This window comes from Salvelinus fontinalis, chromosome 36 (assembly GCF_029448725.1).
Source record: "Salvelinus fontinalis isolate EN_2023a chromosome 36, ASM2944872v1, whole genome shotgun sequence".
Classification (NCBI taxonomy): Eukaryota; Metazoa; Chordata; class Actinopteri; order Salmoniformes; family Salmonidae; genus Salvelinus; species Salvelinus fontinalis.
This window is the reverse complement of record NC_074700.1, coordinates 7,014,058-7,032,724: the sequence shown is the minus strand read 5'-3', so window position 1 is coordinate 7,032,724 and position 18,667 is coordinate 7,014,058. Positions and strand designations below refer to the sequence as shown.

Here is an 18,667-nt window from a genome sequence, read left to right as displayed (position 1 = left end):
CATCACGGTCTTTCTCTCACTGCCTCTCTGTGGTTGCAGTACCACGGGATCATGTCCGTGCGCCTGGAGGATGACAGGTCTCCGTCTAGGAAGGGAAGGAAGGCTAATATTCAGGTGACCAGCAGAGAGCGGCAGCAACATGCAGCAGCAGCACCACCAGTGGCTCCCAACAACCCTAAACCTGTCCCTAAGACGAAGAGTGACAGCTTGCTCCCACGTACAATGCCTGAGCAGCCCAATAAGGTGAGTCATCGTTACATTTGATTCATAACAGTTTCTATATTTAGTACAACACCGGCAATCACATCAAGAGGTTTGGATCTCATGGTGGAACAGCTAAGGTAGGACTGAAATCGCCTCAATATAAACAGACACTGAGGGTTATTCAGACATTGGTGGCAGTGGCTATATAAACAAACCCAAAGCATAGATTACAGTCTCTCTCTTGGCCTATAAATTACTTCCAATATGATGAACAAATTAACTAAATGTGTTACTTACTCTAATAATATTGGCCCTCAGGAGGCTTCACCTAGCTCTGGCCCTAACCCCTGTGTCCCAGAGCTGATGGGGCTCCTACACTTTAACCAGAGCTCAGGCGGGCTCCTCCGCTGCAACGGGGTCTCCTGGAAGCCCTGGGCTCCCACTGATGAGGTAATCAATCTGGGACGGATGGTGCCTGAAACAGAATAATAATGTACCCTCGTCAATTGGCCAATTGTGTTATGAATATCATACTTAGACTATTTCAGGGTCATAGTGTATGGGCTAACCAAGTCATAGCTCAACATTCTGGGCCACTGTCTTGGACTGAGCTTGATGTGTCTGGGAAACCAGCCCTTAATGTTAGCCATTTCATATTTCAGTAATGAACTCTCACCTCACTGGCCAGCCATTTTCCTCCTCCCCGACACAGATGGTCAGTGCTCAGAATTGTCGTAAGGGCTGGACCTATCACAGCGGCTACTGCTACTTCCTGAGCACCGAGCGCAAGTCGTCGTGGAGCACCGCCATCAGGGCATGCAGGGAGAGGTGAGGAGGGGAACAAGAAACATGTGACTTATTTTGCGAGAATGTGCCTTTGTGTTGTAGTAAACTATAATTTCTTATTTTTCCTGTGGTTCCAGTCACCAAGCCAATCTGGTGAGCGTTTCTTCCAAGGCTGACATGGACTGGCTGTGGGACTTCAGTGGAAGGAAGCCATTCTGGATAGGTAAAAAGCATCCTGTCCTATATCCATTGGCTGAAAAGTGGCTCAACGTGTGTGCGTGCGTCTACCTCACTCACTGTCCTCTCCATCTCTCAGGTCTAAACGACAGGGAGAGCCGAGGACGCTGGGAATGGGTGGGTGGAGAACCAATCACCTACACCAACTGGAGGAAGAGCCCGGCCAGAGGCAAGAGGAAGGGGACCAGGAGGTGTGTTCTGGTGTGGAGGAGGGCCAAATGGCAGATCAGAGACTGTAAGACGGGCAGGGGACATCTCTACATGTGTTACATCAAGACGTGAGCCGAGGCTGATCCCTACGTTGGATTGATGCTATGAATCAGAACTATTTTCTTTTCACTGCTGTTCCAACAGGAATGGAGCTGACCCTCAAGACAAGTTGTATTCATACAGGTAACATCAACCAATCACCCAAAGGAGATTTACTACGGTACAACAGATAGATGAAGAGGTCAGCTTTAATTAAACGGAAGTACTGCATCAAACACATCAGTTGCAAACATGTCACACGTGCACCGCGGAAGTTCACGCTTTTTCCAGCTACTGTAGTTTAAATGGATCGTTCACTCCAATGACATTGGTTTCCTTACCATTCTTAATGTTGAGTAGCTTTAACATGTACAGTACGATTCACATGTGTAACAGCTATACTTATTACTATTATTATTGTTGAGTGCTGTAACTGCTGCACTGGTCATCTGTGTAATATTTAATATCTGTGTATAACAAATTGTATTGTGAGTAGCGCATACCTCTCAACGTGTACATTTCAAGTATTATTTGATTTCACCGTCTCAAGGTTGTATTCAAATGTACGGTCCTTGATGGTAGTAACACTGTCTTGTCTGAAATCAGTCATAACTGGGTTTGTGGACTATAGTATTTCTGTATTAACAATGTTATATTTTATGAATAACAACGTAAGATTCAGGTTACTCTCATCACTGGAACTACACTCAATGGACAGTTTATTAGGTATGCCATCCTGTTCACTAAAATGCTTTGCGCCTACAGACAGTGAGTCATGTGGCGGTGGGTTACTATGTAAAGCAGGCAGACAGGCATCGAGGCAGTCAGTCACAGTTAGATTGAACGTTCGAGTGGGGGAAAACTAGTGACCTAAGCAACTTTGAGCGTGGTATGATCGTCAGTTCCAGTATCTCAGAAAACAGCTTGTTGAAGAGAGGTCGAAGGAGAATGGCAAGAATTGTGCAAGCTAACAGGCGGGCCACAAACTGGCAGATAACGGAAACACATTGAGGAGTGGAAAAACATTGCCTGTGTCATGCTGATGGCATAGTCAGGATTTTGGCGTCCATGACCCCATCCTGGTGTCAACGGTAAAGGCTGGTGGTGGTGGTGTCGGGAATGTTTTCCTGGCACACGTTACATCCCTTGACAAAAATTGAGCAACATTTCCAGCCCCCAAAGAATTTGGGCTGTTCTGGATGCAAAGGGACGTCCGACCCAGTACTAGATGGGTGCACTTAATAAATTGGCCACTGAGTGTATATGGTGCCAACTCTACAGTTCACATTATGCCACAGAAACTCCACAAATACAGAAAGGCATCAGCTGCCTTCGAGACAGCTTCGTATGCAGTTGTGGGATCACTCAGTTGCTTTCTCAAATTACATTGTGACATTTGCAACATTTTAGCCAGTTACTGTACAGAATTTATTTTAATTTCACATTCCATTTAAAATGTAATGATTTGTATGCAATTATTTTATAAACGTATATTATTCCAGAAATCTATCAGGTAAATTTTTATTTTACTGCTTTATTAGTTATTTTTCAAGAATAGGCTACAGTATGCTAATAATGCAAAATTATTTTGACACAACAATGCTGCATTTGAGTAAAGTAGAAGTTCAACAATTTGACAAACGTAGTCTACTCTGCCCCTGAGCCATATCATGCAGGTTAGCATTGTTCATCATGAATCTTGATCTGGAGGTAACTCTGCACTGCACTAGCTGGCACAGCCACAAGTCATAACATTTTATTTTAAGCCTTACCACACTGCTAACCCTAATCTTAAATTAAGACCAAAAAGGTAATGTTTTTCTTTCATAAATGTTACAATATAGGCAATCGCTCAGTTCAATCGCTCAGTTCTGCCTCAAGGACAAGACTCATCCCAATAAACGCCAACCTGCCCATAACATAACAGTTGATATAAATCATTATGCAATCACTAAGAATACATAATAGGCGAAAGCAATATGGTGGATATGTACCAGGAATTTCCCCTGGCCTCTCCAGTTATGGAAAGGAGAACGGGAAGGGGACAGCACTAAGACTATTAGGAGGCAACCACTAGCCCTGATATGACCTTGTAGCAGACAAAATACACATTTGTATCCACATCAGAGCGATGAGGTCACAAACAAGTACGAATCTCAAAGTAGGCCTTCATTCCAATTTGATAGACAGAAACAATTTGGTCCGTAAAACAATCAGAGCTTCAAGAAAATATTAAATGTGGCTTCAGGTCAGAAACCTAATGAGGTTTACATATATTCATTTGATAGATTGACTTGATTAACTCGCCCCCTGTTACACTAGTACTAGGGTAGCCAAACTCCAGCCAAACTCACCATTAGGGTTGAATAATTCTGGTAACTTTCCCAAAATAGGAAAGAAAAAAGGTTCACTCACCATTTAAGAATGATTCCATTTTTTTTAAGCAAGGTTAAAAGACTAACATTTCGGCCTTCAGTGGCCTTCATCAACTTTCCCAAAAAATCCCGGTTGGAGAATTCCTGCATTTCCTGCTCATTCCCTCCTGAATCTACTAACCAGGAAGACCTGGAACAACTGGGAATGAACTGTATCTAGAATTTTGCAACCCTACTCACCATCAGTAATAAGCACTCAGCACTACATAATCATAGAAGTCCTATAGCTAAACATCAACTGGTTAAGAGAGAAAGGTACATTTTACACGACAGTGAACAGATCTGGAATTACGCTGCCTCTAATTCACAGACGGAGAGGCGCACACAATATACTATACCTCTCCAAAAGGGGAGGGCTAATAATGTAAACTTAAACATTTTAAGGCAATCAAACAGTTGATTAGAATATAATTAGAATAGCCATGGCAATCTCTTGTTCAAACAGAACACACAGAATGGAACTCCACCATGGGTGCGTCTGAAATGGCATCCTATTCCCAATGTAGTGCATTACTTTTGGTCAAAAGTAGGGTGAGAGGCCAGAAGTCCTTGGCTACTGTACTATTGTCACTTTATATGAGACCAGGGTTTAAAAAACATTTATTTTCTTCCAAATACTTTGGCTGGGCTTTATTACTATTTGAACCCAGGTGTCTATCATACCAGTGTTAAATGTGTGGGGTTCTGACTTTCATTTCATCATCCCTACCTGCAATGGATCCATTATGGAACCAGTACTGCGGTTGATTAATGCACTAAAACCAATGGAGACAACATGATCAAAACCAAATGGTAAACTCAAACCAACAGAGGGCGAGTCAGGGCTTTCTGTCTCTCCGTCTACATGGAGGATGTGCGTGTTCAGCGTGGCTTGATCCCGATGGTGCGCTCCTTCTAGTCTTCAGACATTTTTGCGGATCATGTAGTTGAGGATGCCTCCGTTGTGGAAGTACGTCAGCTCCACGTCTGTGTGGAACCTCATCCTCGCCTGGGATGTTTTGCCCGTGTCGAGCTGTAAGGGAAGGGAAACAGACAGTTGTAGGTTGCTCACAGTAAAAAAAAGTTGCTCTTTTCAAGTGTATTACAGAATCATAATGTATTAGAGAGTTCATAGAAATCACAAAGTGTTCTTTTTGTGGACTAGACATCTACTAGCAACTCAGACTTTCGCATAACTCATTAACTCAGAGGGGTTGGGTTAAATGCGGAAGACACATTTCAGTTGAAGGCATTCAGTTGTACAACTGACTAGGTGTCCAATTTTTCCTTTCCACTGAGAATTTCCCAATTCCCAACCTATGTAATCACCGGTCGTACCTTAATGTCAACAATCACCCTGGGTGTGAGTGGCTCTGGGATGACCACGGTGTAACGCTCTCGGCCCGTCAGGCCCAGGGTGACTGCCGTGTCCCCGGCCAGGTACTCCAGACGGATGACCCCCATGCCCACCAGGTTACTGCGGTGGATCCTCTCATAGCTCTCTGCCAGCACAGCCTTGATGCCCTGGGAGAGGGGAACAGAGGAAGGGTGACAGGCAGGTAACAGTGGGTATCCACATAACAAACGGTGGGCTATGTGTACCTACTTTGTATTTTATGATCTTTGTTCAATAAAAAAAACATCCATATAGCCCACCAGAATCTTATATTGATACCGAAAAGTATCATACAGGCTAGCCCCTAATTTACATTCAGCTACTACATCATACATGATTAAATGAGTTGGTGTGATGAGAACGCTGTTGTGGTCGAAGTCGAGAGACTGACCAGGAGGAAGGGGCCTTAAGCGGCCCAGTCTCTGGAGCTGCCAGAGCCATACTCCTTCCCAGCTAGGATCATGAGCAGGAAGCCAGCCTGCTGGTAACGCTCTGCAGCATCAAACACATCCAGCTGTACAGGGAAGCAGAACATGGCTAGAGCACACTGAATACATAGATTGATACATAGGGACAACCATAGTACATATAACAGCCATATAACAAAATACACTGTAATATGCAGTCAAAATACAAGAAGAAACACTAAACATACTTTTATTGTAAGTTAATACAATAGTCATAAAAATTGTGTTACTCATTTGATAAAGTAATAGCCACCAGATAATGTAATAAGTTATACAATTATCTGGAGCTGTATAACTTTACCCGGTTTTATTACATTATAACAGGAAAGAATATTACATTATTGAAAGTTATTACGTCATCCGTTGTTCCAGGGCATTATACCGTTTCATCAGAGGGTAGGTGCAGGGTACGCAGTGCCTGTTTGTTCAGGAACTTGTTGAAGAGACAGATGTTGATGGATGTTGATGTAGGGCTTCATACTCAGTCCAGCCTTTATGGCCTTCTTTGCCAGGAGACCTGAAAAGCAACACAGAACCAATTAAACCTCAATGACTAAACAACTTCCCAGATAGAAGTCAAATCAGCTGGGTCGTGTTCATTCGGGCATGTAATGAAAAACTGCAGGGAGTCCCTCCCCATTTCAGAAAAATGTATTCTGTTTGGTGTCTAATGAACACAACCCACATAGGGCATGGGACAATGGCTAGTACGTACCAGCCCCCAGCATAACAGAAGGGTTGCTGGTGTTGGTGCAGCTGGTGTTGGTGCAGCTGGTGATGGCAGCGATGACCACTGAGCCATGGGAGAGGCTGTACTCCTTGTCATTGAACTGGAAGGGAACCTCTGCGTGGTGATGCTCCCGGGCCAACTGGAAACCCTTGAAGCCTTGCTGCAAAGACATGTCCACTGAGTTGGAAAAGCTAGTGGGCACACCTCTAGCATGACCCCTCCTACTGACCTGGATGGAAATCTGTGATGCCTCCTTAACACATAGTAAGTCCAATCCGGTTGACAACTTTAAAATTGTGCATGCAATCACAGTCTGTTGTCCCAAATGCCCCCTCTAGGTTTTCTAAATCTGTTCACACCTCATACACACACACAAATGTTAAGGGAAGGACTTGTGATAACAGGATATCCTATCAGCATGTAGATACCAACAAGTGAGTGAAAGGCAGGTGTTGTCGTTACCTTAGCTGTTAGGGAGGCCTCAAAGTCTGTCTTCAAGTCCGTCACGGCCACCCTGTCGTGGGGTCTCTTGGGACCACTGCAGCACGGGACCACGGTGCTCAGGTCCAGCTCGTGCACCTGCATAGGATTGCCCCTTAGGGCAAGTCAGTTTTTCAAGTAACAAATCAACAGCCTCCAAATGGATCGCATTGATAGTACTACTTTGTTTAATAATTTCATGCCTTGAACTATACTGATTAGACAGATTTGTTCAAAAGAGATGTCTAAAAGGATAGATAAACAATGGCACCACTGTCATGCAACTGACTAACCGATTACCTTGGTGACGGTGAAGACGATGTCGGTGGAGGTGATGAACTTGTCTGGGGTGCCCTCAAGCCTGTAGCCGATGACCTCAGGGAGCACCATGCTGATTGGCTGGCCCAATTATTTGAGTTGGTTCCAAGAACAGTGTACACAATCCAAGCCAGGTCTTACCCCAGCCCAGCACACCCAGGCCGTCAATCATGGTGGTGTGGGAGTCGGTGCCCATCAGGCTGTCAGGGTAGTAGTAGCCATCCTGGTCAAACACCACCCTGGCCAGGTACTCCAGGTTGACCTGGTGCACAATCCCCGAGCTGGGGGGAATGATGTGCATGTTCCGGAATGCTTTGGAGCCCCACTGTGGAACAGGGGGCAAACAGTGCATTCGTAGTATTCAGACCCCTTGACTTTTTTCACATTTTGTTACATTACAGCATTATTCTAAAATGGATTACATTGATGAGAAAAAAAAAAACTATCTACACAAAATACCCCAGAAATGTTTTTTTTTTTTTTTTTAATTGTTGTTGAAGCACCTTTGGCAGCGATTACAGCCTCGATGCTTCTTGGGAATCACGCTATAAGCTTGGCACACCTGTTCCCGAAGCCACTCCTGCATTGTTTTGGCTGTGTGCTTTGGGTCGTTGTCCTGTTTGAAGGTGAACCTTAGCCCCAGTCTGAGGTCCTGAGCGCTCTGGAGCAGGATTTCATCAAGATTCTCTCTGTTCTTTGCTCCATCTTTGCCTCGATCCTGACTAGTCTCCCTGTTCCTGCAGCTGAAAAACATCCACACAGCATGATGCTGCCACTACCATGCTTCACTGTAGGGATGGTATCAGGTTTCCTCCAGACGTGACGCTTGGCATTCAGGCGAAAGAGTTCAATCTTGGTTTCATCAGACCAGAGAATCTTGTTTCTCATGGTCTAAGAGTCCTTTAAGTAAACTCCAAGTGGGCTGTCATGTGCCATTATACCAGAAAGGCCTGATTGGTGGAGTGCTGCAGAGGTGGTTGTCCTTCTGGAAGGTCCTCCCATCTCCACAGAGGAACTCTGGAGCTCTGTCAGAGTGACCATTGGGTTCTTGGTCACCTCTCTGACCAAGGCCCTTCTCCCCCAATTGCTAAGTTTGGCCAGGCGGATACCTCTAGGAAGAGTCTTGGTGGTTCCAAACTTCTTCCATTAAATAATGATGGAGGCCACTGTGTTCTTCTTCAATGCTACAAAATTGTTTGGTACCCTTCCCCAGATCTGTGCCTCGACAGAACCCTGTTTCGGAGCTCTACGGGCAATTCCTTCGATTTCATGGCTTGGTTTTTGCTCTGACATGCACTGTCAACTGTGGGACCTTATATAGGTTTGTGCCTTCCCAAATCATGTCCAATCAGTTGAATTTACCACAGGTGGACTCCAATCAAGTTTTAGAAACATCTGAAGGATTATCAATGAAAACAGGATGCACCTGTGCTCAATTTCGAGTCTCATAACAAGGGGTCTGACTACTTATGTATTTAAGGCACTTTGTTTTTATTTTGAATAAATTTGCACAATTTTTTTTTTAAACAGTCGTCGCCTTGTTATTATGGGGTATTGTGTATAGATTTGAGGAAAAAAATATAATCAACCCATTTTAGAAGAAGGCTTTAACGTAACAAAATGTGGAAAAAGTCAAGGGGTCTGAATTCTTTCCGAATGCACTGTACAAGGGTAACTTTGGGTTGAAGAACAGGAGTGTATTCATTCCAGAAATCATTTACCGTTTAAGAACCAAACGAAAACAAACAGAAAGAAATGTGGAGGGACCTACCTGAATTTGTCCAATAGAAACTCTCATTTGCGTTTTCCGTTTGGAGTAAACAGTTTCTGTTGTAACAGAATCGGCGTAATGAATGATGGATAAAGGGTTTTAATACCTTTAAGAACTCAAAACGCTCTCCGTTTCTGTCAAACTCCAGGTCCTGGTTTTTCTGGAGGCTGTCAGAACTGGAATAAGAAATGTTAACAGTTTTTAGTGTAATTACAGAGCGTGATCATCTTATAAACACACTTTTTCATAAAAGTGAAACTTCTAGGAAAGGAGTATTTCAGAACATCCTTAGGGGTCATTCTAGGTGAAAATTACTCAAATGTCCATGACATTTTTCCTTCTCCTAATACAACTTCTTGAAAGTAGAATGAGCACAAAATTTAGGGACAAAAAGGCAGTTCAAATTTGCAACAATGTAAGCTTGGAGACTCAGTGGTCAAAATGTTGAGGGATATTATTTTTGACGATATATCGTATCATTTTGACAATATCACAATATTATTTTTGCGCTAGTTGGCTGTACCTGCACCAAAACTCCATTATTTTTCCTTCATAGCTTGTTTTCAGCACTTTTATTTCCCTGATTAATTAAAACTAATTTTCTAATGCCCCTTCTTGTCCCTCTGCAGCAAACATATGGTGAGCAATATTTTTGCAATTAAAACACAGTATCGAATCGCAAATACATATGGAATCGTGAGAATCGTAATACATATCATATCAGCACCTAAGTATCGTGATAATATTGTATCGTGACGTCCCTGGTAATTCCCAGCCCTACTACTTAGCCTCTAAGTGCAAAATCCACTTAATCAGCTCACCCTACAGAACATACCACTCTGTGCTGCTTACACATAGCAGGCCTATGTGTGCTTCATAAATTTGTAGTAAAAGGTATAATCATTTTTCACATAATTATATACTGAACAAAAATATAAACGCAACATGTAAAGTGTTGATCTCATGTTTCATGAGCTGAAATAAAATATCCCAGAAATGTTCCATATGCACAAAAAGCTTATTTCTCTAAAATGTTGTGCCTAAATGTTTACATCCCTGTTATTGAGCATTTCTCCTTTGCCAAGATAACCCGTCCGTGTTTGGCATATCAATAATCCCCAGTTTACAATTGGCTCATTCATCCCCCTCCTCTCCCCTGTAACTATTCCCCAGGTCGTTGCTGCAAATGAGAACGTGTTCTCAGTCAACTTACCTGGTAAAATAACGGTAAAATAAAATAAAATAAATAAAAGGTGGTGATTAAACAGCATGATTATTACACAGTGACAATAAAAGGCCACCCTAAAATGTGCCGTTTTTTCACACAACACAATGCCACAGATGTCTCAAGTTCTGAGGGAGTGTTCAATTGACATGCTGTCTGCAAGAATGTCCACCAGAGCTGTTGCCAGATAATTGAATGTTCATTTCTCTACCATAAACAGCCTCCAACTTATTTTTGAGAATTTGGCAGAATGTCTAACCGGCCTCACAACCGCAGACCATGTGTAACCACACCAGCCCAGGACCTCCACATTCGGCTGTTCCACCTGCGGGGTCGTCTCAGACCAGCCAACCGGACAGCTGATGAAACTGTGGGTTTGCACAACCAAAGAATTTCTGCACAAACTGTCAGAAACCATCCCAGGAAAGCTCATCTGCATGCTCATCGTCTTCACCAGGGTCTTGACCTGACTGCAGTTTGGCATCGTAACTGACTTCAGTGGGAAACTTCTCACCTTCGATGGCCACTGGCACGTTGGAGAAGTGTAATCTTCACGGATGAATCCCGGCTTCAACTGTACCGAGCAGATGGCAAAAAGAGTCTGGATCGACGCGTACGACAGTGTCTTCCAGTTCCCGCCAATATCCAGCAACTTCGCAAAGCTATTGAAGAGGAGTGGGGAAACATTCCACAGGCCACAATCAACAGCCTGACAAACTCTATGCAAAGGAGAAGTGTTGTGCTGCATGAGGCAAATGGTGGTCACACCAGATACGGATTAGTTTTCTAATCCATGCCCTTAACTTTTTATAAAGGTATCGGTGACCAACAGATGCATATCTATATTCCTAGTCATGTGAAATCCATAGATTAGGGCCTAATGAATTTATTTCAATTGACTGATTTCTTTATATGAACTCTAACTCAGTAAAATCTTTGAAATTGTTGCATGTTGCATTCATATTTTTGTTCAGTGTGTGCAGCAGTACTTCATTGCCATTACCAGTATTCATAAACATCTAATCCACAAAAGTTCCTCTCAAATGGAAATTCACAGAATTGACATTCAGCCCTACTTCCATTGATCTCCCTCCACACAAGCCTATGATAAATCTGACCCCCCAGACTTACATCCTGTTGAAGTCCACCTGGATGGAATGATCGATGACGAGGTCCGCTGGACAGACTGGGTTGATCTTCTCTGGATCTCCCCCCAGCTTCTTCACCGCGTCGCGCATCGCAGCAACGTCCACTACTGCAGGCACGCCACTGCAAGGGGAGAGAGACAAGGGGGACAAGTTAGAATAGAACAGACATCTCCTTGCAATTCAGAGGGATAGAAAAGCCACAGCCTGGTTACAACCTCAATTTGCCTACCCATCAGCTTCTCCTAGTTTACAATACAGCTACTACCACTGCATACTTTACCACAAAAGATTTCTCGAGCACACCTGTAGACTAGATACACCATGTGGTCAGACTTACGTGAAGTCCTGTAGGATGACCCGGGCAGGTCTGAATAGCACCTCCACGCTCTGAGTCTGAGACTGCTTCCAGTTCAGGATGCTTTCCACGTCCGGCTGCTTCACCAGGAACCCATCACAGTTCCTCACAGCCGACTCCAGCAGCAGGCGGATGGAGAAAGGCAGGCGGTCTGCAGGAGGAGGGAGGCATTTAATAACCATTTATTAGGGGTGGAGTCTAGTTCATTTGAAATCGTGACAGTTCAAAAAAGGATGTGAAATTCAATTCATAAATCTGATGAGATCTTCATTGAATTTCCCAAATGTTGCATAGTACACCAACCATGCACACAAACAATTGCCAACGGTGTGGTGGTATTTTGAGATCCTACCATATCTGGGGTCTCCAAGCTTTGAGAGATTGTAGAACTTGTGGTCAGGGTTGTTTGGGTCCAAAGCCTCAACTATGTGTGCAAAAGGGTTACTCATGGCTGTAGTCTTCCTCCCTCTCTCTCACATATACCTGGGTTTACCTGGAGGAAACAACGCAAGGTTCAGTGTAAACAACAACATTGCTACTTTGCATTGTATGACATGGAATTCCAGCTTGTTCTCATAGACTAGATGTAACATAGTAAAGTAAATCTGACAGACACACAAATTAGTATTGGTTACATAAGACAGAAGGTTACTTAAGGCAAAAGGGAAAGAGGTGGTGGTTGGTTAGAGTAGATTGGTAGGCGTATAACGCAAATGGTTGCGTGTTAAAATCTAATAAACTGACAACTTTAGCAACTTTGCAACTAAACTCAGCAAAAAAAGAAACGTCCCTTTTTCAGGACCCTGTCTTTCAACGATAATTCGTAAAAATACAACTAACTTCACAGATCTTCATTGTAAAGGGTTTAAACACTGTTTCCCAGGCCTTTCTACTGACTCTGAAAAACACCAAAAGAAAGATGTCCAGGGTCCCTGCTCATCTGCGTGAACGTGCCTTAGGCATGCTGCAAGGAGGCATGAGAACTGCAGATGTGGCCAGGGCAATAAATTGCAATGTCTGTACTGTGAGACGCCCAAGACAGCACTACAGGGAGACAGGACGGAGAGCACATCGTCCTCGCAGTGGCAGACCATGTGTAACAACACCTGCACAGGATCGGTACATCCGAACATCACACCTACGGGACAGGTACAGGATGGCAACAACAACTGCCTGAGTTACAACAGGAACGCACAATCCCTCCATCAGTGCTCAGACTGTCCACAATAGGCTGAGAGGTTGGACTGAGGGCTTGTAGGCCTGTTGTATGGCAGGTCCTCACCAGACATCACTGGCAACAACGTCGCCTATGGGCACAAACCCACCATCGCTGGACCAGACAGGACTGGCAAAAAGTGCTCTTCACTGACGAGTCGCGGTTTTGTCTCACCAGGGATGATGGTCTGATTCGCATTTATCGTCGAAGGAATGAGCGTTACACCGAGGCCTCTACTCTGGAGCGGGATCAATTTTGAGATGAAGGGTCCGTCATGGTCTGGGGCGGTGTGTCACAGCATCATCGGACTGAGCTTGTTGTCATTGCAGGCAATCTCAATGCTGTGGGTTACAGGGAAGACATCGTGCTCCCTCATGTGGTACCCTTCCTGCAGGCTCATCCTGACATGACCCTCCAGCATAACAATGCCACCAGCCATACTGCTCATTCTGTGCGTGATTTCCTGCAAGACAGGAATGTCAGTGTTCTGCCATGGCCAGTGAAGAGCCCGGATCTCAATCCCATTGAGAACGTCTGGGACCTGTTGGATCGGAGGGTGAGGGCTAGGGCCATTCCCCCTAGAAATGTCCAGGAACTTGCAGGTGCCTTGGTGGAAGAGTGGGGTAACATCTCATAGCAAGAACTGGCAAATCTGGTGCAGTCCATGAGGAGGAGATGCACTGCAGTACTTAATGCAGCTGGTGGCCACACCAGATACTGACTGTTACTTTTGATTTTGACCCCCCTTTGTTCAGGGACACATTATTCCATTTGTGTTAGTCACATGTCTGTGGAACTTGTTCAGTTTGTCTCAGTTGTTGAATCTTGTTATGTTCATACACATATTTACACATGTTAAGTTTGCTGAAAATAAACACAGTTGACAGTGAGAGAATGTACATTTTTTTGCTGAGTTTACTTAGCATGTTAGCTAACCCTTACCAGAACCCAGTGGTCGCCAACCGGTAGATCGACCGACCTTCAAGGCATTCCTAGTCGATCACCAAATATTTCTGTAGAAAAGCCAACGAACGATAAAGGCTTGCGCTCCTTTTCAAAATCGTGTTGAGCCGTTACCGGTAGGTGCACATGACTAAAATGAGACATGAGACAACCTCCGCCTACCCGGCGGACTGGCAAATCTGTGACTAAATCGAGTGCACCTACTGCGCTGCCCAATCGGATAGCTCAAATCACCGTGGCTACCAAGCCTCCATGACCCTGGCCACAGCCAAGTTTAATAGGCTACTAGCCTACGTAAAATGTAATAACGTTTAAAACCATGACCACAGAAAGACTGTCAGCGAATACAGCAAAGAGCTGTTGTTTTTATGAGTGAGTTCATGTTTAAGTTTATATTCAACACTATTACAAAACGCGCTTCTCCGTACTTCCGTTTGGGCTGCAGATGCAATGAATGAGTAGCCAAGTATCGATAGCCCTGCGTTTTATTATTAGCAGCAGCTCGTCGTGTCGATTTTAATATTAAGGAATATTTAACTTTCTCTGGTCATAGGAACAACATGAATTTGTGCAGGAGACAGATGCTTTGCGACTCGAGATTCGCCATCAGGTGGAAGACGGTGTCCCCTCTCTCTGGTCAGTCTCACCGGAGGAAAGGAAGGAGAGAGCAGGGACCATGGAAGGCGGTTGGGAAAAATCTTTTGAATGGTCATCCAACTCGGAATTCCAAGTCCGAAACTCGGGCATCTTTCTAGAGCTCCGAATTTTCGAACTGAAGATCACTGACGTCGTGATTTGACCATCAGATGCAGGTACCATTAAGTCCAGTAAAATAAAAAAGCAAATTATTTAAATTCATGCTCCACAGTGCCTCACAAGTGCTAAAACAACTTATCTATTTTGTTATCAAAGCTCGAGTTTTGAAATATAATATGGTCTGATTAACAATATTGGCATGCCAATCATATAGCCAATATGTTGTGATAATGTATTAGACCTACTGCACAAACCTCATTCCTACAAAACTGTTTGTGTGAGGTTAATGTAAATATATATATCTGAGCAGTAGATCTCAGTTTGTTTTTTAACTGCGAAAGTGATCTTGACTCAGAAAAGGTTGGTGACCACTGCCCTAACCTAACTTCTAACTTTAACCCCTAGCCTAGCTAGCGTTAGCCACTTAGTCAACGTTAGCAACAACAAATTGTAATTAATAACATGTTACAAATTTGCTGACAGTACAATATGTTAGGAATTCGCAAAAAGTATGATATTGTATGAATTGCAATTCATAACGTACTGTACAAATTGAAATTTGTAACATATCATACGAAATGAAATTTGTAACACATCATACGAAACGGATGATGGACAAATACAAATTAATACATACCTACGAAACGTAACATATTGTTGTGGCTTGAGATCTTCACTGAGTGTGAGCTAATGTTGGCTAATGCTCAATCACCTAAGCAGCTAACTTTAACCTGACTAGTACTATGAATCTAGCTTACTAATAACTCACTGCACAGCTGATGTGGAGAACATGGGTGGAAGCACCACAACAAACCTTTCTGTGATGTTTATTGTACACAAACAACTAATACTTTAAAAGACTGACTAGCTCCAGCACAGAACAATCTGTGTTCTATGCTGGGGCCATATGTCAAGTCAACTGCCCCAAAATGACACTTACAAGGAACATGAATGTGGTGCCAAGTGGTGATTGGTCAACACTATAGCCAATCACCCCACATACAGTGCATTTGGAAAGTATTCAGACCCCTTGACTTTTTCCACATTTTGTTACGTTACAGCCTTATTCTAAAATGGATTCAATATTTTTTTTCCCCTCACCAATCTACACACAAAACCCCATAATGACAAAGCAAAAACAGTTTTTTTGAAAAAAAAAAATAATAATAATAATACACTGAAATGTCACATTTAAATAAGTATTGAGAACCATTACTCAGTACTTTGATGAAACACCTTTGGCAGCGTTTACAGCTTCTTGGGTATGACGCTACAAGCTTGGCACACCTGCATTTGGGGAGTTTCTCCCATTCTTCTCTGCGGATCCTCTCAAGCTCTAACAGATTGGATGCGGAGTGTCGCTGCACAGCTATTTTCAGGTCTTTCAAGAGATGCTCGCTTGGGTTCAAGTTCGGGCTCTGGCTGGGTCACTCAAGGACATTCAGAGATTTGTCCCGAAGCCACTCCTGCATTGTCTTGTCTGTGTGCTTAGGGTCGTTGCCCTGTTGGAAGTTGAACCTTCACTCCAGTCTGAGGTCCTGAGCCCTCTGGAGCAGGTTTTCATCAAGGAGCTCTCTGTACTTTGCACCATTCATCTTTCCCCTCAATCCTGACTAGTAACCAAGTCCCTACTGCTGAAAAACATCCCCACAGCATGATACTACCACCACCATGCTTCACGGTAGGGATGGAGCAAGGTTTCCTAGACGTGACACTTAGCATTTAGGCTAAAGAGTTCAAACTAGGTTTCATCAGTCCACAGAATATTGTCTGTCATGGTCTTAGACTCCACTAGGTGCCTTTTTTTTTTTTTTTTTTTACCTGTTTTCGCTTTGTCATTATGGGGTATTGTGTGCAGATTGATGTGTAAAAAAAGTATTTCAACCATTTTAGAATAAGGCTGTAACGTAACAAAATGTGGAAAAAGTCAAGAGGTCTGAATACTTTCCGAATACACTGTAGTATGCGGGACATAAAAGGGGTATATCTGTATTCACAACAATAACATACTAAATGGAGTGTCTCAGATGTACATACAGATGGTGTTACAAATTACAATATGGGATATTAGGCCTGTACTCTGCTGCATATAAAAAATTACCGTAATCACTCAAGTGAAAATACCTTAGTGTTGTTAAAACTGAGGGATGAATTAATGCCCCACCAATCCCTACCTAACCTAAGGTCCTTTTTATACTCAGGAAAATGCAACCAAATAGGCCTAGGAACAGGCCTGATAGGGAATAGGTTACAACTCCATTGCAGTAGACCTAAAAGTTGCTTATTAGCCTATTACCTAGAAATTAAGATCCTCTGCCAAGATTAAACAGTCAATTAAATCCACCGAGCAACATCAGCCTCTATAAATGTGTAATCAGAAGTCAGTGTTTGTGATTTAATAGCCACTGCACCGCTGGCATGGGAAGTCAAGGTTATGTGTCCCATCTTTCTCTGTGTCAAAGGGGAACTCTGATAAGAAAGTGCATCTTCGTACCACATAGGGCCTTTCAGAGAAAATGGAATTGAATGACAAGTGCATAAAGAGGTGGGATGACAGTCACCTCATGATGAGGAAAGCCCTGTCCCCCAATGTACTTTCGAAGCTTTCCAAGTACAGCCTACATAGTTATCCAACAACTATACCATTCTGCATTTTCTACTGATATTTTCTCTAGTCACTGTGTATGTTATCTAAATGTTCATATAAATGGTTAATGTTGTTATCTAACGTTAGCTAAATGTTATCCCAATAATTATACAGTGGTTAGGCCATACAAATAGAATGAGATTCTATTAGAATGGGAGAATGTAATGATGTGATTCCACCTAACAGGGGGGATGTTTGGTCTGTTACTTGTTGCAAGGTATCTAACAAGTTGATAAAGCTAGCTTTGAGGCAATCTAATACTAGCCTAGCCAATTAATGTTAGGACCTGGCTGGAACTGAGTCTCCCACACCAGACACAGCTAACATCAGGCTTTCTTTGTGTCATTAAAACATGAGAATAGAGTCGAGATATTTAGGGCTTTCTAGCTAGCTCCCTAGCAACTAACGTTATAGTGTAACTATAGCCTGGCGATCTCGCAAGCTTTGAAGAGCAATCAACGTTACTGGCTAGCTAGTTATGCTGTCACAGCCCTCGACCTCAAATGCAGTAATTTTACTTTAAAAGCATATGGTCAAGATAACAAATAATTGCAACAAAAAAAAACAATAGTCACACTTACCAATTTTCTTCTCTGTACAGCTGAAGTGGACGTAAGGGTAGCTAATGACGTTGGATCGTCACTAGTTAGTACAGCCACAAAGTCATAAACCCCGCCCATTTCTACAATTTATCTTATTAAAATGTGATTTTGAACTGCTAACACACTGCAAACCTCATGCCAAAAATGTCATGAATTTTTACCATAATTTCCACGTGCACGTAAATGCAGAGCACCAAATATGATGGTGTCCATGCCATAAATCCACTTCGATAAACCTAAGTAGTGAGGTAGTGAGACAAGTTAACGTTTGTTTTTGTTTTCTTTCTGAATGGTTAACTCATAATATGGATGATAACATCTTATTCAAATAGTGTTTGGCAGGTGTTTTTCTGATCTGACCAAGACTATAGGCCAGTCACCTGTATAGCTCGATTACTAATGTATGACATCATTTTTTACCTTACTCAATTTTTATTTTATTTTTTTACCGTTATTTTACCAGGTAAGTTGACTGAGAACACGTTCTCATTTGCAGCAACGACCTGGGGAATAGTTACAGGGGAGAGGAGGGGGATGAATGAGCCAATTGTAAACTGGGGATTATTAGGTGACCATGATGGTTTGAGGGCCAGATTGGGAATTTAGCCAGGACACCGGGGTTAACACCCCTACTCTTACGATAAGTGCCATGGGATCTTTAATGACCTCAGAGAGTCAGGACACCCGTTTAACATCCCATCCG

The 18,667-nt window shown here is 43.1% G+C and overlaps 2 protein-coding genes and 1 pseudogene across 4 annotated transcripts in view; 1 reads left to right on the top strand and 2 right to left on the bottom strand.

Moving 5' to 3' along the window:
* Window positions 1-2,983, top strand: part of frem1a (Fras1 related extracellular matrix 1a) — a 29,597-nt gene extending 26,614 nt beyond the window's left edge. For 2 of the 3 annotated variants that reach the window (XM_055900503.1, XM_055900502.1), the window contains 5 exons: window positions 40-243; window positions 523-654; window positions 917-1,032; window positions 1,128-1,213; window positions 1,307-2,983. In XM_055900503.1, the coding sequence (XP_055756478.1) occupies window positions 40-243; window positions 523-654; window positions 917-1,032; window positions 1,128-1,213; window positions 1,307-1,509 (741 nt within the window). In that variant the 3' untranslated portion in view covers window positions 1,510-2,983. Of the gene's footprint in view, window positions 1-39; window positions 244-522; window positions 655-866; window positions 1,033-1,127; window positions 1,214-1,306 lie in introns of those variants that run through there. The other variant, XM_055900504.1, reaches the window with a different exon arrangement.
* An 86-nt stretch (window positions 2,984-3,069) lies between these two features.
* Window positions 3,070-5,821, bottom strand: LOC129835406 (cytoplasmic aconitate hydratase-like). Its single transcript, XM_055901045.1, has 3 exons — window positions 5,702-5,821; window positions 5,229-5,492; window positions 3,070-4,923 (listed from the first exon to the last, which is right to left on the bottom strand). The coding sequence occupies exons 1-3, from the start codon at window positions 5,819-5,821 to the stop codon at window positions 4,813-4,815; spliced, it is 495 nt and encodes a 164-aa protein (XP_055757020.1). The 3' UTR covers window positions 3,070-4,812.
* Window positions 5,411-18,357, bottom strand: LOC129835115 (cytoplasmic aconitate hydratase-like; annotated as a pseudogene).
* Between the last annotated feature and the right edge of the window lie 310 nt (window positions 18,358-18,667).